Here is a 27266-nt window from a genome sequence, read left to right on the forward strand (position 1 = left end):
GCTACCCCTTCATGCTGTCTTGGTAGCAGCAGCAGGCTTCTTGGCCTGTTTACCCTTGTTCCAGCCTTGCAATGGTTTCCATGCTGGTTTGGGCTGGGATGCGTTACCCTCTTGCCTAGTGGATGTAGAGGTAGAAGCAGGTCCCTTCCTGCAATTGCAAAAGGAACGAAAATTAAAAAACTTATTTTTAGCTTTGAAAGGTCTATCCTGTGGAAGGGCATGGCCCTTTCCCCCAGTGATATCTGAAATAATTTCTTTCAACTCTGGCCCGAATAGGGTCTTACTCTTGAAAGGAATATTAAGCAATTTTGTTTTGGACGACACATCCGCCGACCAAGATTTTAGCCAAAGCGATCTGCGCACCACGATTGCGAAACCAGAATTTTTTGCCGCTAATTTAGCTAACTGAAAAGAGGCATCTGTAATGAAATAATTAGCCAACTTCAGGGCGTGAATTCTGTCCATGACTTCATCATACGAAGTCTCCTTCTGGAGCGAGTTTTCTAGTTCCTCAAACCAAAAAGCCACTGCAGTGGTTACAGGAATAATGCAAGAAATTGGTTGAAGAAGAAAACCTTGTTGAACAAAAATTTTCTTAAGTAAACCTTCTAATTTTTTATCCATAGGATCTTTGAAAGCGCAACTGTCTTCTATTGGTATAGTCGTGCGCTTAGCTAGAGTTGAAACTGCCCCCTCTACCTTAGGGACCATCTGCCACGCGTCCCTTCTGGGGTCAACAATTGGGAACATTTTCTTAAATATAGGAGGGGGAACAAAAGGTACACCTGGCTTCTCCCACTCCCTAGTCACGATATCCGCCACCCTCTTAGGTATAGGAAACACATCAGTGTGTACTGGGACCTCTAAGAATTTGTCCATTTTACACAATTTTTCTTGGACCACCAAAGGGTCACAATCATCAAGTGTAGCTAGGACCTCTTTAAGCAGGGCACGGAGGTGTTCTAACTTAAATGCTATGGTATCTGGCTCTGAGAAACTTTTCCTGTGTCAGAAATTTCTCCCTCAGACAGGCCCTCCCTCACCGCCAAGTCAGATTGATGTGAGGGCACTACAGATAAATTATCCTCTGCGTCTGCTTGCTCATTTTCTGTATTTAAAACTGAGCAATAACGCTTCCTTGGAAAAGCTGGCAGTTTGGATAAAAATGCTGCAAGAGAATTATCCATTACTGCTGCTAACTGCTGCATAGTAATAGCAATTGGTGCGATAGATGTACTGGGCATCGCTTGCGCGGGCATAGCTGGTGTTGACACAGGAGAGGACAGCGGGCTATCCTCACTACCTTCAGCTAAAGAATCATCTTGGGCTACATCTTTAAGCGTGACTGTACGGTCCTTAAGCTGTTTGGACGCTATGGCACACTTCACACATAAATTTAATGGGGGAACCGTCTTGGCCTTTAAACATACAGAACATAGGCTATCTGAAGGGTCAGACATGTTTGACAGACTTAGACAGAACTTCAGTGCAATAAAAATTAATTTTGACAAAAACGTTACTGTGTCTTTAAATAATAAAAGTGCACACTTTATTACTGAAACATCAAAAAAACATCAAATAAACATCCGATTTTAATGAAATTTTCACCAGTGTCTTAATGCTTTGCACCCAAATTTTCAGACCAATTAACCCCTTAATGCCCAAACCGGAGCTAATAACAGCAGTTAACCGGTTAAAAACACTACAGTACAATGCCACAGCCTCTACTGTGTCTTTTACCTTCCTTAGGGATTATTTAAGTAGGAAATAAGCCTCTCTGAAGTCCTTTCTGATGTCTCTGGACTCCCCACATGAAGCTGCATGAACTGTCTAGTCAAAACAACTGTGCAATTGAGGCGCGAAAATGAGGCCTCCTCCCTCTTCATTCCAGAGTGGAGGGGCCTTTTAGACTAGATTAGTTGTCCAATTAAGTGCCAGGCGCAATATTAAACCCCATAAGTGTTTCAAAAGTCTCAAAAAAACACCTTATTCATACTGAAAACATGCTAAAAAGCAATCGATTAAGCCCACAATAGTGTCAACCAGCATAGAGCCCTTAATATAAGCCATCATTTTATACAGAGTCTGAGAAAAATGGCTTACCTATCCCTGAGGGGATTTCTGACAGTCTTCTAGCATTACTTGGTCTTGTTAGAAAAATGACTGATCATACCTGAAGCAGTTAAGCCTGCAAACTGTTCCCCCCAACTGAAGTTCTCTGGTATTCAACAGTCCTGCGTGGGAACAGCAATGAATTTTAGTTACTGGTGCTAAAATCATATTCCTCTCAGCAGAAATCTTCATCACTTTCTGCTTCAGAGTAAATAGTACAAGCCGGCACTATTTTAAAATAACAAACTCTTGATAGAAAAAATAAAAAACTACAACTAACACCACATACTCTTTACCAGCCCGTGGAGATGCTACTAGTTAGAGCGGCAAAGAGAATGACTGGGGGGCGGAGCCTGAGGGGAGCTATATGGACAGCTCTGCTGTGTGCTCTTTGCCACTTCCTGTAGGGATTGAGAATATCCCACAAGTAAGGATGAAGCCGTGGACCGGATACACCAATGTAGGAGAAATTGCGCACACACATGAACATGTGTTTGCTGTAACTGGCATCGCTTTAGACAAGTTGGTTAAATCACAGATGCGTAATTCCGCTTGGAATCATTTCGCAATTATCATCAAAGATAGAATTGCGCACACACGTGAACATGTGTTTGCTGTAACTGTCGTCGCTTTAGACATGTTGGTCAGATATATACATTAATTAGTATATATGGGAAGAATACAGTATCTTTATTTACAATCTTCTACATTATAAAAGCTATACTAGCAAGATCAAAATAAACAATGAACTATCTCTATCAATTGTTGAGAATGCAAGAAGACAAAAAATGAATTAAAGCTACAGTCAACAACATAAAAGATTGAAAATAAGAATACAGGATCTCTTTATTTAGACATTAATTGAGGAAACAATGAACTCATGTAAATACAAATAGCTTTGTACTTTGTCAATTAGAATTGAAAAATCATATTTTTTGTCTTCATGACCTGATTTGTATTAATGATATCCAATCCTCATTGAATATTTTACAGATTGTGATGTAGGTGCTGGAACCTCAAGCCAGGGTTCTTCACAGCATGGTATGTCTGATATTAACTGACTTTTGTCTTACAAACCTGCACATAAGATTACATAATACATTCACATTGATCGATATTTATATGGATACTCTAATGATCTTTTCTGGTTATTTTAAAATAAGAATCACAAATCAAAGTTGGGATGACATTGTAATACGAATCTAAAATTATGAGTATTTGAAAATATCCCTTCCATTCATGATATCTTCATTTTAATGTAAGCTTAGGTTCCTGCCCATTTTATATTCTGCCCCTGTGTAGTGCTTGAGATTTTTTAGATACATTTAGACAACACTAATACATTTCTTAAAATGTGCAGATGTTAAAAATATACATCTCATATGTTTTTGGGTTTATTTTTATCATTAAAGGGACATGAACAAAAAAAAACATTTCACTTTTAGGATTTAGACACATCAACATATGGACTCGACAATTCATTAACAGCGACATTGTCAAATAAAGATATTTTAATATTAAAGGGACATTGAACACCAATTATTTATGTTGTCCTTCATATAGAGCATGCAATATTAATAAACTTTCTCATTTACTCCTATAATCGTATTTTCGTTATTCTCTTGTTATCTTTATTTGAAAAGCAAAAATGTAAGTTTAGATGCAGGTCCATTTTTTTAAACAACCTTGGTTGTTATCACTGATTGGTGGATACATTAAAAGACCAATATTTTATGAACCAAAATATTGCTTAACTGCCTTCTTTTTTTACATAAATAAAGCAAGAGAATGCAGACAAATTGATAATAGTAGTAAATTTTAAATTTGCTTAAAATTGAATGTTCAATTTTAATCAGTGAATTTAAAAATTGTGGTCAGTGTCCCTAATAATCAATATATTCAGTCATCCTTACATTGTTTTGATGAAACAATATTAATATCTAAATCACATATTCACTCTTGGAATAGATATAAGCATACTCTAACAGCACCATGATGACATATTCTTTAATAATAACTTCTGTTTTGCATTGTGATCAATATGTGTTGTGTGCTAAAATAAATTACTGTACATTGCACAAATGGATCTATGGGCCACATGGCTTCGGTTCAATTTGTCACCAGTTGTTATTCAAAGTGTTGTTTGTGTGTATTATCTTAAAAAGATTGATCAATAGGTATATTTAGATAGGCAATAGAATCATAAAGGATGAATTGTCTGTCTAATATATTAAGAAATTAAACATATGTTAAAAACATAATTTTCTTTAGAATCACCTTGATTAACTCATGCATTTATTGTTCATAATAGTGATCTATTATTCACATTTCTAAGTATATTTTTTGACAATTCTATACTAATGAGATTTAGTGATGTCCAAACTGTGTTCACTAATATATATCTATATCATTAATAGATGTAGTTGTTGTGGGGAGCCCAGAGGGATCCAGCACCGATGATGAGCTGCCTTTAAAGGCTTTGGGTAAGTCCATTGACTCATTCATATGTCATTGAAGGTGTATTTGTAATAAATATTATGATTATGATGAAGCATTACATTTGAATAAAACAGATAATTTACTCCTCTGATTATATATCTATTTATTTTTAATTTTGAAAGATTAAGATCTCAAAGCTTCTTAGTCTACATCTTTGTGCTTCTGAACATGGATAGCATATGTTTCTTTTTAGTATAAATTTAGAAAACAATCATCAAGTGATACACCCATGAGAACTCTTACATGTTCCATGTACTCTGCTTTTGAAATATTTGAAAAAATACAGACACTAAAATGTAATTATTACTCATCGAGAATAACAAATCTATTGTCATATGTATGCTCCATCAAAATGATGGAATTCCTAACTTTGGTTCAGTATATCTTTAATGCAACATTGATGTGTGTCCTTGAGCAACAGTAACATATATTATAATATCTGATTTTAACGTTATGTTTTACAGAGATTGATGTAACATGTGAGGCGGAGGAGGAAGTGGCTCCCTTGGAGTCTGATGGTATGTCAAATATATATAACATGTATCGAATATGTATTATTGTTTTAAAACATTCTCTGGAAGAAAACAAAAGTCTACAGCTTTGGCACTTTACAAATTATTCTTCCATTATTTGTACAATACACTACTGCCCCCCTTTCTATATCATGCAGCATGAACATATGTTTGTATTTTTCATTCATTTATGTATGATTTGTAATTAATGACATCATGATGTCACATGCATATTCCATGCAAAACCACAATAATCATCTTCTGATTGTACAGACAGTCATTGCTATTCATCTGAGTGCCTAGATGCAGACCATATCCTTATGTCATCATTGTTTATAAATTCCAAACCACTTCTAAGTATACATAAAACATAATCATGTTTAAATGCCTTGACTTGATTTCATGATGTATGAGATGTTAATATTTATTTTATTATATATTTCAGATGGATCCGCCACTTCTGGGCATCAGCTTCCCGACCCACCCAGGCCACTCCCTAGGTACCTTGTCAAATGGCTCCAATGGGGCTGTGTTCGCCCTTGTCCACTCCCTCCAAGGACTGTGATTCACTCTTTTACCTTGTCAAATGGCTCCAATGGGGCTGTGTTGGCCCTTGTCAACTACCTCCAAGGACTATGATGCTCTATGGCACCTTGTCAAATGTCTCCCATGGGGCTGTGTTGGCCCTTGTCAACTCTCTCCAAAGACTGTGATGCACTATGGCACCTTGTCAAATGGCTCCCATGGGGCTGTGTTGGTCCTTGTCAACTCCCTCGAAGGACTGTGATGCACTCTTTTACCTTGTCAAATGGCTCCAATGGGGCTGTGTTGGCCCTTTTAAACTCCCTCCAAGGACTGTGATGCACTCTTTTACCTTGTCAAATGGCTCCAATGGGGCTGTGTTGGCCCTTGTCAACTCCCTCCAAGGACTGTGATGCACTCTTTTACCTTGTCAAATGGCTCCAATGGGGCTGTGTTGGCCCTTGTCAACTCCCTCCAAGGACTGTGATGCACTCTTTTACTTTGTCAAATGGCTCCAATGGGGCTGTGTTGGCAATTGCCAACTCCCTCCAAGGACTGTGATGCACTCTTTTACCTTGTCAAATGTCTCCAATGGGGCTGTGTTGGCCCTTGTCAACTCCCTCCAAGGACTGTGATGCACTCTTTTACCTTGTCAAATGGTTCCAATGGGGCTGTGTTGGCCCTTGTCAACTTCCTCCAAGGACTGTGATGCACTCTTTTACCTTGTCAAATGGCTCCAATGGGGCTGATTTATCAATATGTTTTTTTTGTAACATTATTTTATTTCTTTATGTTTTATGACATAATAATAAAATACATGTCATTCCAATATGATTTGTCCACTTTATTCATGTCATTGTTTGAAATCTATATTTTATTTGGTTAATCCTTAAAGGGACATGAAACCAATGTCTTTCTGGATTCATAAATATAATACAATTGTCAATAAATTTAATATTTACATCTCAAATTTAATTTGATTCATTTTCTTGATATACTTTTCATAAAGGTTTATCTTTGCAAGATTATGATTATCATAGAACTGAAGTTCTCTATTTATATTGCTGGTTGTATATATATATATATATATATATATATATATATATATGTATTCTATTTTTTTGCACATTCATGTATTCATTTATCAACTATTCGTGAATTCATGCACCTTAAACAAATGATCCCAGGATTGATACAATGAGATAATCTATGTAATTTATAAATTTTATGTAAATATTATCCTCTCTGTGAATCCTGAAACTTAAATATTTGTATTTCATGTCACTTTAAGTGATGCTGACCACAATTCTTAAGGAATGGATATGTAGTTCTAATGTATTTTTGTCCTTTTTACATCAACATGGACATATAATATTTTTAAAAACAGACTATTATTTGAATGTTGCCAGCACATGTATTCTAATTTCACTTATATCTTATTGTAGTAGTGTAACAAAATCAATGACTGTGTGTAATGCACATATTTTAGATGATTAATATATTTCGCTTATTATTTTTTATCTTTAATTATCCAACGATATATTGCTATAGGTAGGCTGACCATATTGCAACTTGAATAAGTGACACGTTTGATCAATACATATGTCATTATTGTTATTCCAAATAAATCTTCTTAACATATCTGAAAACATCCCTGACATATGTATTTCTCATGTGTCCCTTTTTAAATGTTAAAGATGGACACCATAGCTATAGGTAACATATAATGTATAACCAATCCCTATTTTCATAATTTATCTCCTAGCATTATTTCTCATTTAAAGGGACATGAAACACAATAATCCAAAGATTAAAATTCAATGTGGAAATGTATTTCAAATTGCAATGTCCTACATAATCGTGTAACATAAAATGTTGTTTTCAGGTCTATTTAAACCCTGCTGCTTGCTAAATAGTTAATAATCCTCTGCTTCTAGTGAAATATATCCTTAGTTTCAACAATGGATTCTATTTCATATATCACAGTATTACGTTATCTAGCGGGACATTGCTAGCTACCAATATAGCACATACTAATTTATCAAAAGGACATTTTTGCTTACCTGATAAATTAATTTCTTTTACGATATACAGAGTCCACGGGTTTCATCCTTTACTTGTGGGATATATTCCTCCTGCTAACAGGAAGTGGCAAAGAGCACCACAGCAGAGCTGCTATATAGCTCCTCCCTTAACTCCTCATCCCAGTCATTCGACTGAAGGTATAGGAAGAGAAAGGGAAAGAACTAACAAGGTGCAGAGGTGAATAAAGTTTATAACAAATAAATCCTGTCTCAAAATGACAGGGTGGGCCGTGGACTCGGTATATCGTAAAAGAAATTAATTTATCAGGTAAGCATAAATTTCCTTTTCTTTTACAATATATACCGAGTCCACGGGTTTCATCCTTTACTTGTGGGATACCAATACCAAAGCTTTAGGACACGGATGAAAGGGAGGGACAAGACAGGAACCTAAACGGAAGGCACCACTGCTTGAAGCACCTTTCTCCCAAAAATAGCCTCAGAAAAAGCAAAAGTATCAAATTTGGAAAATTTGGAAAAAGTATGAAGGGAGGACCAAGTCGCAGCCTTACAAATCTGTTCAACAGAAGCATCATTTTTAAAAGCCCAAGTGGAAGCCAAAGCTCTAGTGCAATGAGCCGTAATCTTTTCAGGGGGCTGTTGTCCAACAGTCTCATATGCCAGGCGGATGATGCTTCTCAGCCAAAAAGAAAGAGAGGTAGCCATAGCTTTTTTACCCCTACGCTTCCCAGAATAAACAACAAACAGGGAAGATGTTTGACGGAAATCCTTGGTCGCCTGTAAATAAAATTTTAAAGAGCGAACCACATCCAAATTATGTAACAAACATTCCTTCTTAGAGGAAGGATTAGGACACAAGGAAGGAACCACAATTTCCTGATTAATATTCTTATTTGAAACAACCTTAGGAAGGAATCCAGGTTTAGTACGCAAAACCACCTTATCAGAATGGAATATCAGATAAGGGGAATCACATTGTAATGCAGAAAGCTCAGAAACTCTTTGAGCCGAAGAAATAGCTACTAAAAACAAAACTTTCCAAGATAACAGTTTAATATCTATGGAATGCATGGGTTCAAACGGAACCCCTTGAAGAACATTAAGAACTAAATTCAAGCTCCATGGCGGAGCAATTGTTTTAAACACAGGCTTGATTGTGATTAAAGCCTGACAAAAAGCCTGAACATCTGGGACATCTGCCAGACGCTTGTGAAGCAAAATTGACAAACGCAGAAATTTGTCCCTTCAAGGAACTAGCTGATAATCCCTTCTCCAATCCTTCTTGAAGAAAAGACAAAATCATAGGAATCCTAATCTTACTCCATGAGTAACCCTTGGATTGACACCAATAAAGATATTTACGCCATATCTTATGGTAAATTTTTCTAGTAACTGGCTTGCGAGCCTGAATCAGAGTATCAATGACCGGCTCAGAGAAACCCCGCTTAGATAAAATCAAGCGTTCAATCTCCAAGCAGTCAGCTGCAGAGAAGTTAGATTTGGATGTTGGAAAGGACCTTGAATGAGAAGGTCCTTTCTCAATGGCAGTCTCCACAGTGGTAGAGACGACATGTCCACTAGATCTGCATACCAGGTCCTGCGTGGCCACGCCGGCCCTATTAGAATTGCTGAAGCCCTCTCCTGTTTGATTCTGGCAATCACACGAGGAAGGAGAGGAAAAGGTGGAAACACATAAACCAGGTTGAACGACCAAGGTACTGCTAGAGCATCTATCAGTACAGCCTGGGGATCCCTTGACCTGGACCCGTAACGTGGATGTTTGGCATTCTGTCAAGATGCCATCAGATCCAATTCTGGTGTGCCCCATTGATGAATCAAGGTCCTGCCTCAGAGGCAGAGTCCATGGTGGAAGAGATGACATGTCCACTAGGTCTGCATACCAGGTCCTGCGTGGCCATGCAGGCGCTATCAGAATCACTGATGCTCTCTCCTGTTGGATTTTGGCAATCAGTCGAGGGAGCAGAGGAAACGGTGGAAACACATAGGCCAGGTTGAAGAACCAAGGAGCTGCTAGAGCATCTATCAGCGTTGCTCCCGGGTCCCTGGACCTGGATCCGTAACAAGGAAGCTTGGCGTTCTGGCGAGACGCCATGAGATCCAGTTCTGGTTTGCCCCAACGATGGACCAGTTGAGCAAACACCTCCGGATGGAGTTCCCACTCCCCCGGATGAAAAGTCTGATGACTTAGAAAATCCGCTTCCCAGTTTTCTACTACTGGGATATAGATCGCAGACAGATGGCAAGAGTGAGCCTCCGCCCATCAAATTATCTTTGATACTTCTATCATCGCTAGAGAATGCCTTGTTCCCCCCTGATGATTGATATATGCCACAGTCGTGATATTGTCCGACTGGAATCTTATTAATTTGGCCGAAGCCAACTGAGGCCACACCAGCAGCGCGTTGAATATCGCTCTCAGTTCCAGAATATTAATTGGCAATTGAGACTCCACCTGAGTCCACACACTGAGCCTTCAGGGAATTCCAGGCTGCACCCCAGTCCAGGAGACTGGCGTCCGTCATTACTATTACCCAAGATGGCCTGCGGAAGCAAATCCCTTGGTACAGATTGTCCTGTGACAACCACCACCAAAGAGAGTCTCTGGTCTCTTGGTCCAGATTTATCTGAGGAGATAAATTCACATAATCCCCATTCCACTGACTGAGCATGCACAGTTGTAGTGGTCTGAGATGAAAGTGAGCAAACGGGATGATATCCATTGCTGCTACCATTAGTCCGATGACTTCCATACACTGAGCCACTGATGGCCGATGAATGGACTGCAGAGCTCGGCAAGTATTTAGAATCTTTGATTTTCTGACTTCAGAAATATTTTCATGTTTACCGAGTCTATCAGAGTTCCCAGGAATGGAGCTCTTGTCTGTGGAACTAGTGAACTTTTTTCTACATTCACTTTCCAACCATGAAATGACAACACAATGTCCATGTGAGATTTGGACAGATGATAGGTTGACGCCTGGATCAAGATATAGTCCAGATAGGGCACCACCTCTATGCCTCGCGGCCTGAGAACCACTAGAAGAGACCCTAGAACCTTTGTGAAGATCCTTGGAGCCGTGGCCAACCCGAAGGGAAGGGCCACAAACTGGTAATGTTTGTCCTGAAATGCAAATTGCAGGAACTGATGATGATCCTTGTGGATAGGATTGTGAAGGTGCGCATCCTGCAGGTCCACCATGGTCATGTATTGACCCTCCTGGATCATTGGCAAATTTGTACGAATAGTCTCCATCTTGAATGATGGTACTTTGAGAAACTTGTTTAGACATTTGAGATCTAATATCGGTCTAAAGGTTCCCTCTTTTTTTGGGAACCACAAATAGGTTTGAATAGAACCCCTGCCCCTGTTCCAGATCTGGAAATGGGCAAATTACACCCATGGTGTAGAGGTCTTTTACACAGCGTAAGAACGCCCCTCTTTTTGTCTGGTCTACAGACAATCGTGAAAGATGAAATCTTCCCCTTGGGAGGAAGTCTTTGAATTCCAACTGATACCCCTGGGTCACAATTTCCAATGCCCAGGGATCCTGTACATCTCTTGTCCAAGCCTGAACAAAGAAAGAGAGTCTGCCCCCTACTAGATCTGGTCCCGGATCGGGGGCTGCCCCTTCATGCTGTCTTGGTAGCAGCAGCTGGCTTTTTGACTTGTTTACCCTTATTTCTGGCCTGGTTAGGTCTCCAGACTGCCTTGGATTGAGCAAAGTTCCCTTCATGCTTAGTGGAGGAGGAAGCAAAGGATGTTCCTTTAAAGTTTTGAAATGAACGAACATTATTTTGTTTACTCCTCATCTTGAGGGGCTTGTCCTGAGGTAGGGTGTGACCCTTACCTCCAGTAATGTCAGAGATTATTTCCTTCAGCTCAGGCCCGAATAGGGTCTTACCTTTGAAGGGAATAGATAAAAGCTTAGATTTAGACGATACGTCAGCCGACCATGACTTTAGCCATAACGCTCTACGCGCTACAATGGCAAAGCCTGCGTTTTTCGCTGCTAATTTTGCAAGTTGAAAAGCAACATCAGTCATAAAAGAATTTGCTATTATTTTATCATAACCTTCCTATTACTAGCATAGGCAAAGAGAAGGACTGGGGGGAGGAGTTAAGGGAGGAGCTATATAGCAGCTCTGTTGTGGTGCTCTTTGCCACTTCCTATTAGCAGGAGGAATATATCCCACAAGTAAAGGATGAAACCCGTGGACTCTGTATATCTTGTAAAAGAAATATAAATATGTTTCTTATTGACATGCCAAGCTGTCAAATGAGTCCTTGTATTGGCTGACGTTTTAAAGCGATCTTGGATGCGCCATGTTAAATAAGACGTCACATGCCAAGCTGTCAAATGAGTCCTTGTATTGACTGACATTTTTACGCGTTCTCGGATGCGCCATGTTGCTTAAGACGTCACATGACAAGCTGTCAAATGAGTCCTTGTATTGGCTGACGTTTTTACGCAATCTCGGATGCGCCATGTTGCTTAAGACGTCACATGCCAAGCTGTCAAATGAGTATTTGTATTGGCTGATGTTTTTACGCAATCAAGGATGCGCCATAGATTGGATGGCGTTTTTACACGATCAAGGATGCGCCTTTGATTGGATGGCGTTTTTACGTGATCAAGGATGCACCTTTGATTGGATTGCATTTTTACGCGATCAAGGATGCGCCATAGATTGGATGGCGTTTTTACGAGATCAACAATGCGCCTTTGATTGGATGGTCACATGCCAAGGTGTAAAATCCGTCTGATTGGATTATGTAGTCCCGCAATATTTGAATTTGCATGTTACCCACGTTTGTGAATGAGAAGACAAGTTTAAAACCATGTCGAGTATGGATTGTGTCAATCATGTACATTGTTGAACCATAGATGATAAAGAACACAAAAATCTCTTTTGATGGCTGTCTCGTTGAATAAACAAATGAAAGCAATATTTTTTCCTGCATAAGATATTTTGAGGCAAGTGCAAATCCATGAATATAGTCCATCTTGTTTAATATGTTTGTGAACAATATTTTCCTTTTTATAAATAATGATTGTGTTGTGTTCAATTTTCTCCATATTTAATTCCTAAAGATGCGCCTTGACATATGATAAATATATGAGATGCCTACTTATTCTAGATGTTATGTCGTGGTATTTTTTATTAAATGACATTATACACTATTTTTTTAAACACATATGTTTTTTCTATCTATATAAAGTCCTTTTTTATAATCAATGTCTAGTTTTGCTTATGTTTAAATAACATTGCTGTGATTTTCTGACTCCTACTCAAGCCTCAAAGTTTGATGTGAGTACCATCAGCTACCTTCTCCAGCTTGCTCCTGTTTGTATAAAGGGTTTTTTCATATGCAAAGGAAGGGGGATTGTCTTATTTCCCACTTGGAATGTGCTTTCAAGCTAACTTTTCAACATAGCTAAACAGATTTTCTAAGTAAATCTTTAAACCATTTTCTCCTGGATTTTGATATCTGTATGTGGTCATCTTGTTCTTTATAGTAGTGTCTATTACATGCAGTTCTCTGAAAATGATTGCATACGGTCCCTTTAATGTAAATGCTCAGTATTGTGTCATGTATGAGTTCCACATTGGTTAATCTCCAAATATATTAGTGTGAGCATATATTTATAAAGTAACTCGTAAAAGGACCCGAAACCATATGCCTTCTAAATGAAATGTCTTTCTTAAATAATTCAAACACAGTAATGTCGCTTTAGGAAAAAAGACACATCAATAGAAATATGGCATACAGGTTTAGTATCCTATTCCAATATTTTTTTGTTTGAACAAGTACATGTAGATATACCAACAATCCCTAAGGATTATTATATATTAGCATATGTTCTTGTTTAAAGGGACAGTCAAGTCAAGAAAAACAGTAATGATTTTAATGTCTACAAATGCAATTTTTAATAAAAAAATATCTCAAACGTTTATCACCAATTTATCTTAGTTCTCTTGTTATTCTTAGTTGATAGCTAAACCTAGGAGGTTCATCTGCTCCTTTTTTAGAGCTTGAAGAGTGCATCTAATCTGGATGCATTTTGACCACTAGAGGGCATTTTTTTTTTGCATTTTCATATAGAAAACATTGAGCTCATGCAGTATAGTTACCCTGGATTGATCAGTGATTGGCTGAAATGGCGGTCTGTCAAAAGAACATAAATAAGTGATCATTTTTCAGAGGGGTAGATACAAGGTTAATCACAGAAGTAAAAGGTATATTTCTCTAAGTGTTGTTTTTGTTTTTGTAATAAAGTGTTTTCTTTGTAAACAACAATAATGTTCTGACTGTCCATTTAAGCTGTGTTGTTGGCATTCAAACAGTGATATGCCATCATGTATAATTGTAATGGTTATTTTGTTTGAGATTAGGGAAACAATTTGGACATCACATCACAGAAACCAATCAATGTAACGAACAAGAATAGGTATGTGATGATGTTGTGTCCACAAACTTGTAAACCACAGTCTGCAAACAATTTGCCTCCATGGACCCGGTCCCATAGAAGCAGATTATATACAGAGTGTGGTCCACAAGTGTAAGAAGACCACATCATCACATACCTATCCATTACACATTAAATAACTAAATATATATAAAAATACTTACTTCCTCTTACTTCCCCTCTTCCCACGAGACTGAGGCTCTGGGGGGGGGCAACTGCCCCCTCCAACGAGTTCTCATCGGAGATGTTTTGGGAAGAGGGGAAGGAGGAGTACTGGCTGAGGAGGAGATTGAGGAGTACCAGGAGCAGATGGCCCAGCAGCTGATGGCCCATGATCAGATGGCCCAGCAGCAGATGGTGGGTTATGCGCCTCCCGGAGAACCTGCACTATATCTCTGAAAGTATGCAAGATCTCGCTTTGTCCTTGGATAATCTCTCTTTGTCCTTGGATTATCTCTCTTTGGCCTTGTATAAGCTCTGTTTGGCCTTGTCGAATAGCATGAATTTCTTCTGTCTGCTGGGTTCTGCTTGCCATATTTTCCCTCCGGGAGGCACGTATCCGTTCTTGAAAATCGCATCAAATCTGCAGCTCTGCTATCTCCTCCTGAGGGGCTGCTGGTGCACGGTGGGCTGCTGTTGCATGGCGGGCTGCTGGTGCAGGAGGGGCTGCTGCAGGGATCTCTTCTGCAGTGGGGGCTTCTTCAGAGGATGGGGATAGAGGGATGTCTTCCATATCTCCCCGAGGTGGCCAGTCATCTCCACCACTCTCATACCTGGGTGAAGGAGGAGCCTGTAGTTGCTGTGCTGCCTCCTCCCCAGAATCTGTATATTGTAAAAAGAAAGAAATGTATATATTAGCATAGTTCAAAATAAAGATGTAAATGCTTTTTCTTACAATAGAATTACAAATGCAGCCTCATTAATCCACTTTGAAATATAACAATCAATACGATTTCCACATTTTCCAAACCGTGTTTCTGATATCTATCTGGTCAATCTGAATGTGTTTTTGCATTTGTTTTTTAGTCTGTTTAAATGCACAACCTAATCTGTAGCCTAGATACTAATGTAATCACAAGGTAATTGTGAATGCATTTACGTAATAATGTGTAAAAAAGCGTAATTGCGTCAATGATATCCTTAAATACATTCTTTATTTTTTATGTAAAGAGATTATTACATGAACTTACCGTCAGATGAGAGTGGCAGGTTCCCGGTATCGACTCCTCTGATCCCAACTATGGCCACCTCAGAGATGCTGGGACGCAACATTTCCTCCCATCGGGAATACTCTATTATCATTTCAGGGCCACCACCAGTCCCTGTTGCATATTGGTACTCCCTGGAGATCTTCCTTTTGAGTTCCATTTTGCAGTCCCAGTAGTGATGCTTTATAGACTCGACTTCCCTGTTACGTGCCCCCACTGCATTAACTGCATCCCTGATCTCCAACCATAGCTTCCTCTTCTCCCTAGGGGTGGCCTTCTGAGCCTGCAGCCTCCTAGCCCTGTCCATATAAGCCTCTACGAGGGCCTCCTTCTCCTCCATAATATATCTCACTAGTCAGCTTGGTTTTCCCCTGTGATGATGTCCTCTGTTTCCCAGACTGTGAAGCTCTACGCTGCCCGCCACTGGGCCCAGCCACTTGTTCAGCTTGAACAAAGTGACCGGGTCCACCCACCGCTTCCTCCACCCTTTCCTCCCACATTCCTGCCCCCCTTCCTGTCCTGTTCCTCCTCTTCTTCTTCTTCCTCTCACTCTCCCCCTCCCCCTCTCCTGACTAAGCTCCTGCCTGACCTCCTCTATAACCTCTTCCCTTAACTGAATCCGGAGGAACTCTAATAGTTCCAGGCTAATCTGCCCCTATCCCCCCTCCCGACATATTCCAAACAAAACTGAATGTGCCCAAATGAAAGGGGGTCAAAATAAATAACAAAAATTATAAAGTGCTCAAAGTGTAAAAGGGATATAAATAAAAGAGGTTAAGGAGTATTTAACCAAACAAAATGTATGAGAAGACTAACATGAGGATATGTAAACAAAATCTACCTATGGGATGGGGGTTTACAGGGAATGGGGTATGGATGAAAGGGAATTGGGTATGGGATAACAGGGAATGGGATTACAGGGAATGGGGTATGGAGTGTAGTATGAGAGGGGATGGGGTATGGAGTGTATGTGTTGTTATTGATAAGTGTATATATGTATTGAATGTGTTTGCGTGTAAATGTGTTAAGTATACAGAAAAACCACTCGCACACTCATCCAAACCAACTCTCGCTCACTACCGCTCTCTCACTACCTCACACTACCACTAACTCACTATCTCACACTACCACTAACTCACTATCTCACACTACCACTAACTCACTCTCTCAATAACACTAACTCACTCTCTCACAATAACACTAACTCACACTAACACTGACTCTCACAATAATGCACTAAATCTCTCTAATCTGAAAAAACCCTGCAGCAACACAGTCAAAGAAGCCATGCTTGTAGCCTGCTGATATACCCTATGTAAATGTTTAATGATGTACCGGTTTGCCTTGTAAATTCTGTTCAGTTGTGCTTGGTTAGTAATTGGTATGTGTGCAATGTGTATTAGTTGTGTGAATTCGTGCATGCTCATATTGAGTTAGTATTTGTGGAATGTGTAGAATGCGATGATGTCATAGTGATCGTTTTGCATAACATTGTTCAAAAGTATTATGTGTAAATATAAATGTTGATTTTTGATTGTGATGTAATTGTGAAGTGTTGTAAATGTTTGTACTAATATTCAGTAATGTGGAATGTGAATGTTTTGTTTGTGTATGAGTGTGCAATTATTTTTTCGTGTTGTTTTGCTCCGTGTTGCAGGATCGTCATGTATTTCTGTATTCCTCATTTAGTGTAAATCATGTTCATTGTTTTTGTTTTACGATTGTGAATGTGTAATGTGTCTGTGCTATGTTGCGTAATTGTTGTTAGTACATTTGCTGTGTTTTTGTTGTGCATTATGTGGTATACGTAATTTGACAGAGCAGTACGTATTTCCTGCGAGATTGAGTATTAGCTGAAAAATGCATGCTTCTTTGATTTTTCATTGATCTCTATGAGAGACTGTTTAACGCGGCGTGATTACGCATATACAATAAACGCAGTAGTCGTGTTACAGCTATGCGTTAGAAGGTTGTTTTGAGACTCGTAATACCTACGTTAAAAAAAGTGTGCTAAGGAAATAAAAGACGCATAACTAACGCACCCCTACTAATGCAAAACTCATAATCTAGGCAAATGACAGCTGCAGAGAATAGGATGTATGGGGATTTGCATTTTCAGGTTTATTTTTTATATGAAATTGCTGGTTTTGTGCTTTGAAACAACACCCTTTTACAATAGGCTGAGCTTACAGGTAAAATTATATATAATTATGTTATCACTTTGTGTTCACACCCTTGCTTCCTTATCTTATATTTTTGTAAACCAAAGCCCAATACTTACAGAGAACGATGGAAAATTATTATTGTATTAGCTCTCTCTTCTACACCCCACCAGAGGCACAATCCGATATACAGCGTAGTTTTAGGCGCAAGCGAGGGAACCCATGCCTCACGTAACTTCACCTCGCAAATTGGGGTATTACATATACCCCGCCAGCAGTTCCTAAAGTGCTGTAAGTCTGATAAACTAGCGATGTCCAGAAATGAGCGTAACTACAAATTTCTGGAGTCACTAGTGACTTACGGCACTTTCAAAACTGCCGGCCCCTAAGAAAACTAACTAAAATGTTAAATCTCCCGTAACTGTGTAACCTGCCTCCCAAAAATAAGCCCGACACGTATACCCCTATATCCGCAATCCCCCCTCTCACTCCTAATAATAAATGTATTAACCCCTAGATCGACAACCCCCAACAACGCAAAAAGCCTAATTATTAACCCCTAAACCGCCATAGCCCACACCGCAATAAACCTATCCTAGTATTAACCCCTAAACCACCATAGCCCACACCGCAATAAAAATATCCTAGTATTAACCCCTAAACCGCCTTAGCTCACATAGCCTATTAAATCTATTAACCCCTAATCTGCCGCCACCAATGTCATCGCCACTATAATAAAGTTATTAACCCCTAAACCCAAGTCTAACCCTAACACCCCCCTAACTTAATTATTATTTAAATGAATCTAAATAATATTACTATTATTAACTAAATTATTCCTATTTAAAACTAAATACTTACCTATAAAATAAACTCTAAGATAGCTACAATATAATTAGTAATTACATTGTAGCTATTTTAGGATTTATTTTTATTTTACAGGCAACTTTGTATTTATTTTAACTAGGTACAATAGCTATTAAATAGTTAATAGCTATTTAATAGCTACCTAGTTAAAATATTTACAAAATTACCTGTAAAATAAATCCTAACCTAAGTTACAAATACACCTAACACTACACTATCAATAAATAAATTAAATTAACTACAATTAGCTAAAATTAAATACAATTAAATTAAATAAACTACAGTACAAAAAAACCCACTAAATTACAGAAAATAAAAAAATACAAGAAGTTTAAACTAATTACACCTAATCTAAGCCCCCTAATAAAATAAAAAAGCCCCCCAAAATAATAAAATGCCCTACCCTAGACTAAATTACAAATAGCCCTTAAAAGGGCCTTTTGCGGGGCATTGCCACAAAGTAATCAGCTCTTTTACCAAGATGGCGTTCCTCGAATTCCGATTGGCTGATAGGATTCTATCAGCCAATCGGAATTAAGGTAGGAAAAATCTGATTGGTTGATTTAATCAGCCAATCGGATTGATGTTCAATCCGATTGGCTGATTGGATTAGCCAATAGAATTGACCTTGCATTCTATTGGCTGATCCAATCAGCCAATAGGATTGAACTTCAATCTGATTGGCTGATTAAATCAACCAATCAGATTTTTCCTACCTTAATTTCGATTAGCTGATAGAACCCTATCAGCCAATCGGAATTTGAGGGGCGCCATTTTGGATGACGTCATTTAAAGGAACCATCATTCGTCGAGTAGTCGTCGTGCTGAAAGGATGCTCCGCGCCGGATGTCTTCAAGATGGAGCCAGTCCTCGTCGGATGGAAGAAGAATGAAGATGCTGCTTGGATGAAACCTTCTGCCGGTCCGGATGTCCTCTTCTGCCCGGATAGGATGAAGACTTCTGCCGGTCTGGATGTCCTCTTGTGCCCCATCGGATGAAGACTTCTTCCCGGATCGGATGACTACTGGTGCCTGGCTGGGTGAAAATGGCTCAAGGTAGGGTGATCTTCAATGGGGTAGTGTTAGGCTTTTTTTAAGGGGGTATTGGGTGGGTTGTAAAGTAGGGGTGTGTGAGTGGTGGGTTGTAATGTTGGGGGGGTATTGTAATTTTTTTTACAGGTAAAAGAGCTGATTACTTTGGGGCAATGCCCCGCAAAAGGCCCTTTTAAGGGCTATTTGTAATTTAGTATAGGGTAGGGCATTTTATTATTTTGGGGGACTTTTTTATATTATTAGGGTCTTAGATTAGGTGTAATTAGTTTAAACTTCTTGTAAAAAAAAATTAAGTAATTTAGTGTTTATATTTTTTTGTACTTTAGTTAATTTTAGTTAATTGTATTTCATTTTAGATAATTGTAGTTAATTAATTTAATTTATTTAATGATAGTGTAGTGTTAGGTGTATTTGTAACTTAGGTTAGGATTTATTTTACAGGTAATTTTGTAATTATTTTAACTAGGTAGCTATTAAATAGTTATTAACTATTTAATAGCTATTTTACCTAGTTAAAATAAATACAAAGTTGCCTGTAAAATAAAAATAAATCCTTAAATAGCTACAATGTAATTATTAATTATATTGTAGCTATCTTAGGGTTTATTTTATAGGTAAGTATTTAGTTTTAAATAGGAATACTTTAGTTAATAATAGTAATATTATTCAGATTTATTTAAATAATAATTAAGTTAGGGGGATGTTAGGGTTAGACTTAGGTTTAGAAATGAATAAATTTAATATAGTGGCGGCGACGTTGGGGGCGGGAGATTAGGGGTTAATAAATTTAATGTAGGTGGCGGTGGTCTAGGGGGGTCAGATTAGGGGTTAATAAATTTACTGTAGGTGGCAGCGGGGTCCGGGAGCGGCGGTTTGGGGGTTAAACACTTTAGGTGCGGGGGGATTCGGGAGCGGCGGTTTAGGGGTTAATAGACTTTATTAGTTATTGCGTTGGGGGATTGCGGTTGACAGGTAGATAGACATTGCGCATGCATTAGGTGTTAGTTTTATTTTGGAAGGCATTTTAGGGAGTTGCGGTGTTCCCATACTCAGTGCAAGGCCTGCTACGGCTGCATTTTATGGTGAGGTGAAAATGGAGTAAGATTTCTCCATTTTCGCCACTTAATGCCTTGCACTTGATATTGGATACCGACTTACGACGCGGTCCCATATTAGCCTATGAGAGTAAAAATTGCGAGCGACGGGTGAAATATACGGCCGTAACTTGTATGCTACGTTGTATTTGCGATACCAAAATAGAGCAAAAAACGGCGCCGCCAGCTTTTGCGGGCGACGCTGCATATCGGATCGGGCCCCAGGAGTGTAATTTCTCCTACTGGCTGTGTTTACATTGCCTGTTAAAAGCCTGGACTTAAGACCAGAAGCTAAATAAGCTATTTCAAATGCTGAAACAATGGTAAATGAACTACTTGTAAACAATTTAATACACTTCAGCAGGTAAAATGGATCTTTGGGAACAAATAGAAGGGAGAACATTTTTGGATAAAATGTCCATTCAAAGGAACATTAAACACTAAATACATTCATGCACTTTCCTCTAATTAGGGGTCGCCATTTTGGAACTTAGGTTACACATGTAGAGTTGCTGCACATGTGCAAACAGGTCAGCACTGGACTGCAGTAAAAGCTAGATTTCAACATGGCAGCATCCATGACTAGAGAGATGCAGGGCATAACCTCAATACTAAGTTTATAAAATGTTTTTAGTTTTTACTGTCCCTTTAAAGGCTGTTATATTCAGTTTAATGTAAAGGATTCTTGCTCGATAACAAAATAAATGTTCCTTTACTTAATCAGTTGGCATCTATGCTGACATTTACTTTCTTTGTTTCTTCACACAACTAGGTGCCTGTGGGTTTCAGTATAGCAGCCAGTGTCCGTGTGGGACAGTCTTTAGGAGCGGGGAACATCGAACAAGCAAAAAAATCAACTGTAGTTGCCTTGTTTATGACAGGTAAAGATCTTAGTTTTTCATGAAATGTGATGTTATGGTGGCATTGATAAATATATCTCATCTGTTTATAGGGGATTAGTTTAGGTAGAAGATATACACTCACCGGCTACTTTATTAGGTACACCTGTTCAATTGCTTGGTAACACAAATTGCTAATCAGCCAATCACATGGCAGCAACTCAATGCATTTAGGCATCTACACGTAGTGAAAACGACTTGCTGAAGTTCAAACCGAGTATCAGAATGGGGCAGAAAGGGATTTAAGGATTTAAGTGACTTTGAACGTGGCATGGTTGTTGGTGCCATACGGGCTGGTCTGAGTTTTTAAAAAAACTGCTGATCTACTGGTATTTTCACGCACAACCATCTCTAGGGGATTACAGAGAATGGTCCGAAAAAGAGAAAAAATCCAGCGAGCGGCAGTTGTGTGGACGAAAATGCCTTGTTGATGTCCGAGGTCAGAGGAGACTGGGCAGACCGGTTTGAGATGATAGAAAGGCAACAGTAACTCAATTAACGACTCAATACAACTAAGGTATGCAGAATACCATCTCTGAACGCACAACACATCAAACCTTGAAGCAGATAGGCTACAGCAGCAGAAGACCACACACCGGGTGCCACTCCTCTCAGCTAAGAACAGGAAACTGAGACTGCAATTCATATAGGCTCACCAAACTTAGACAATAGAAGATTGGAAAAAAATTTGCTGGTCTGATGGTTCTCAATTTCAGCGATGACCTACCTGAGTAATGTTGTTGACTATGTCCATCCCTTTATGACTACAGTGTAATCATCTTCTGATGGCTACTTCCATATCACAAAGCTCAAATCATCTCAAACTAGTTTCTTGAACATGACAATGCATTCACTGTACTCCAATGGCCTCCACAGTCACCAGATTTCAATCTAATAGAGCACCTTTGGAATGTGGTGGAACAGGAGTTTCACATCATGGATGTGCAGCCAACAAATCTGCAGCAACTGCGTGATGCTATTATGTCAATATAGACCAAAATGTATAAGGAATGTTTCTAACACCTTGTTGAATCTATGCCACAAAGAATTAAGGCATTTATGAAGGCAAAAGGGGGTCCGACCCAGTACTAGCAAGGTGTACCTAATAAAGTGGCCGGTGAGTGTATTGTGGCAGTACGATCTCAGAAAGTATTTATAAGGTGGTGTTGAATGTCTTCCCTTTGACAATCTCATAAATTGTTATGTAAAAAGCACTGGACTCTTAATTAATTGGGTATGATTTGAGATCACATGTGGGAATATTTATGACAGGGCTGCAGGACCATGGGCCTGAGCTGAGGTCTGATGTAGGCATATAAATGACTTTACTGCAGGACCATAGGGCTGATCTAATGTCTGATTTAAGCATATAACTGACATGACTGCAGGACCATAGGGCTGATCTAATGTCTGATTTAAGCATATAACTGAAAGGACTACAGGACCATAGGGCTGATCTAATGTCAGCTGTAGACATATAACTGACAGGGCTGCAGGACCATAGGGCTTATCTAAGGTCTGATGTAGGCATTTAACTGACATGACTGCAGGACCATAGTGCTGATCTGAGGTCTGATGTAGACATATAACTGGCATGACTGTAGGACCATAGGGCTGATTTAATGTCTGATGTAAAGATATCACTGATAGGACTGCAGGGCCATAGAGCTGATCTAATGTCTGATGTAGACACATAACTGACATGACTGCAGGACCATAGGGCCGATCTAATGTCTGATGTAGACATATAACTGACATGACTGCAGGACTATAGGGCTGATCTGAGGTCTGATGTAGGCATATAACTGACAGGGCTGTATGACCATAGGGCTGATCTGAGGTCTAATGTAGGCATATAACTGACATGACCAAAGGGCCTATCTAAGGTCTGATGTAGACATATAACTGACATGACTGCAGGACCATAGGGCTGATCTAATGTCTGATTTAAGCATATAACTGACATGACTGCAGAACCATAGGGCTGATCTAATGTCTGATTTAAGCATTTAACTGACAGGACTACAGGACCATAGGGCTGATCTAATGTCTGATGTAGACATATAACTGACAGGGCTGCAGGACCATAGGACTTATCTAAGGTCTGATGCAGGCATTTAACTGACATGACTGCAGGACTATAGGGCTGATCTAATGTCTGATGTAGGCATATAACCGACATGACTGCAGGACCATAGGGCTGATCTAATGTCTGATGTAGACATATAATTGACAGGGCTGCAGGACCATAGGACTGATCTATTGTCTGATGTAGACATATAACTGACATGACTGCAGGACCATAGGGCTGATCTGAGGGCTGATGTAGGCAAATAACTGACAGGACTGCAGGACCATAGGGCTGATCTAATGTCTGATGTAGACATATAACTGACATGACTGCAGGACCATAGGGCTGATCTAATGTCTGATGTAGACATATAACTGACATGACTGCAGGACCATAGGGCTGATCTAATGTCTGATGTAGACATATAACTGATATGACAGCAGGACCATAGGGCTGATCTGAGGTCTGATGTAGACATATAACTGACAGGACTGCAGGACCATAGGGCTGATCTAATGTCTGATGTAGACATATAACTGACATGACTGCAGGACCATAGGGCTGATCTAAGGTCTGATGTAGGCATATAATTGAAAGGGCTGTATGACCATAGGGCTGATCTGAGGTCTAATGTAGGCATATAACTGACATGACCAAAGGGCCTATCTAAGGTCTGATGTAGACATATAACTGACATGACTGCAGGACCATAGGGCTGATCTATTGTCTGATTTAAGCATATAACTGACAGGACTACAGGACCATAGGGCTGATCTAATGTCTGATGTAGACATATAAATGACAGGGCTGCAGGACCATAGGACTTATCTAAGGTCTGATGCAGGCATTTAACTGACATGACTGCAGGACCATAGGGCTGATCTAATGTCTGATGTAGGCATATAACCGACATGACTGCAGGTCCATAGGGCTGATCTAATGTCTGATGTAGACATATAAATGACAGGGCTGCAGGACCATAGGACTTATCTAAGGTCTGATGCAGGCATTTAACTGACATGACTGCAGGACCATAGGGCTGATCTAATGTCTGATGTAGGCATATAATTGACAGGGCTGCAGGACCATAGGACTGATCTATTGTCTGATGTAGACATATAACTGACATGACTGCAGGACCATAGGGCTGATCTGAGGTCTGATGTAGGCAAATAACTGACAGGACTGCAGGACCATAGGGCTGATCTAATGTCTGATGTAGACATATAACTGACATGACTGCAGGACCATAGGGCTGATCTAATGTCTGATGTAGACATATAACTGATATGACAGCAGGACCATAGGGCTGATCTGAGGTCTGATGTAGACATATAACTGACAGGACTGCAGGACCATAGGGCTGATCTAATGTCTGATGTAGACATATAACTGACATGACTGCAGGACCATAGGGCTGATCTGAGGTCTGATGTAGGCATATAACTGACATGACTGCAGGACCATAGGGCTGATCTTATGTCTGATGTAAGCATATAACTGACATGACTGCAGGACCATAGGGCTGATCTGAGGTCTGATGTAGACATATAACTGACATGACTGCAGGACCATAGGGCTGATCTGAGGTCTGATGTAGATATATACTGTAACTGACAGGACTGCAGTACCATGGACATGATCTAAGGTCTGATGTAGACATATAACTGACATGACTGCAGGACCATAGGGCTGCTCTAATGTCTGATGTAGGCATATAACCGACATGAATGCAGGACCATAGGGCTGATATAATGTCTGATGTAGACATATAATTGACAGGGCTGCAGGACCATAGGGCTGATCTAATGTCTGATGTAGGCATATAACTGACAGGACTGCAGGACCATAGGGCTGATTTAATGTCTGATGTAGACATATAACTGACATGACTGCAGGACCATAGGGCTGATCTGAGGTCTGATGTAGGCATATAACTGACATGACTGCAGGACCATAGGGCTGATCTTATGTCTGATGTAGGCATATAACTGACATGACTGCAGGACCATAGGGCTGATCTGAGGTCTGATGTAGACATATAACTGACATGACTGCAGGACCATAGGGCTGATCTGAGGTCTGATGTAGATATATACTGTAACTGACAGGACTGCAGTACCATGGACATGATCTAAGGTCTGATGTAGACATATAACTGACATGACTGCAGGACCATAGGGCTGCTCTAATGTCTGATGTAGGCATATAACCGACATGAATGCAGGACCATAAGGCTGATATAATGTCTGATGTAGACATATAATTGACAGGGCTGCAGGACCATAGGGCTGATCTAATGTCTGATGTAGGCATATAACTGACATGACTGCAGGACCATAAGGCTGATTTAATGTCTGATGTAGGCAGATAACTGACAGGACTGCAGGACCATGAGGTTGATCTAATGTCTGATGTAGGCATATAACTGACATGACTGCAGGACCATAGGGCAGATCTGAGGTCTGATGTAGGTGTATAACTGATAGTACTGCAGGACCATAGGGCTGATCTAATGTCTGATGTAGACATATAACTGACATGACTGCAGGACCATAGGGCTGATCTAATGTCTGACGTAGACATATAACTGACATGACTGCAGGACCATAGGGCTGATCTGAGGTCTGATGTAGACATAAAACTGAAATGACTGCAGGACCATAGGGCTGATCTGAGGTCTGATGTAGGCATATAACTGACATGACTGCAGGACCATAGGGCTGATCTAATGTCTGATGTAGACATATAACTGACATGACTGCAGGACCATAGGGCTGATCTAATGTCTGACGTAGACATATAACTGACATGACTGCAGGACCATAGGGCTGATGATCTAATGTCTGATGTAGACATATAACTGACATGACTGCAGGACCATAGGGCTGATCTAATGTCTGATATAGACACATAACTGACATGACTGCAGGACCATAGGGCTGATCTAATGTCTGATGTAGACATATAACTGAGAGGACTGCAGGACCATAGGGCTGATCTGAGGTCTGATGTGGGCAAATAACTGAAACTACTGCAGGACCATAGGGCTGATCTAATGTCTGATGTAGACATATAACTGACAGGACTGCAGGACCATGGGCCTGATCTGATGTAGACATATAACTGACAGGACTGCAGGACCATGGGCCTGATCTGATGTAGACATATAACTGACATGACTGCAGGACCATAGGGCTGATCTAATGTCTGATGTAGACATATAACTGACAGGACTGCACGACCATGGGCCTGATCTGATGTAGACATATAACTGACAGGACTGCAGGACCATGGGCCTGAACTGATGTAGACATATAACTGACAGGACTGCACGACCATGGGCCTGATCTGATGTAGACATATAACTGACAGGACTGCAGGATAATGTGCAGGATCTGAGGTCTAATGTTGGCATATAACTTACAGTGGCTACAGTCCCATTGGGATGATCTAAGGTATGATGTTGTAAATAAGTGAAACAGGCTTAATAACTATGGACAGTGGCAGTTTTAAAACTTGAAATTTGGAGGGCTAACAAAGTGGTCAAAAGTTGAAAGACACAGCACAGCAGCTGTCTGGCAGAGCATGTATAGTCCTCCGCAGCTCAACGGGGGTGCATCACATGTATTTGAAAGTGCATAGCAACCCCCAGCCCCCCATAGAACCGCCACTGGCCATGGGCCTGATTGGAGGTCTAATGTGGGCATTTAGACATCTGACTCTCTGGGT

At 39.8% G+C, this 27266-nt stretch overlaps 1 protein-coding gene and 1 long non-coding RNA gene across 3 annotated transcripts in view; both read left to right on the forward strand.

Moving 5' to 3' along the window:
• LOC128642788 (multidrug and toxin extrusion protein 1-like) overlaps nucleotides 1-27266 on the forward strand; it is a 676487-nt gene that overhangs the window by 424744 nt on the left and 224477 nt on the right. For both annotated transcript variants that reach the window (XM_053695585.1, XM_053695586.1), the window contains exon 12: nucleotides 21337-21445. In XM_053695585.1, coding sequence (XP_053551560.1) covers nucleotides 21337-21445 — 109 coding nt within the window. The remainder of the gene's footprint in view (nucleotides 1-21336; nucleotides 21446-27266) is intronic.
• On the forward strand, nucleotides 3015-5927 carry LOC128642789 (uncharacterized). Its single transcript, XR_008399710.1, has 4 exons — nucleotides 3015-3153; nucleotides 4530-4595; nucleotides 5076-5129; nucleotides 5569-5927. It is a non-coding gene; the product is annotated as an uncharacterized LOC128642789 (long non-coding RNA).

Source organism: Bombina bombina, chromosome 12 (assembly GCF_027579735.1).
Source record: "Bombina bombina isolate aBomBom1 chromosome 12, aBomBom1.pri, whole genome shotgun sequence".
NCBI lineage: Eukaryota > Metazoa > Chordata > Amphibia > Anura > Bombinatoridae > Bombina > Bombina bombina.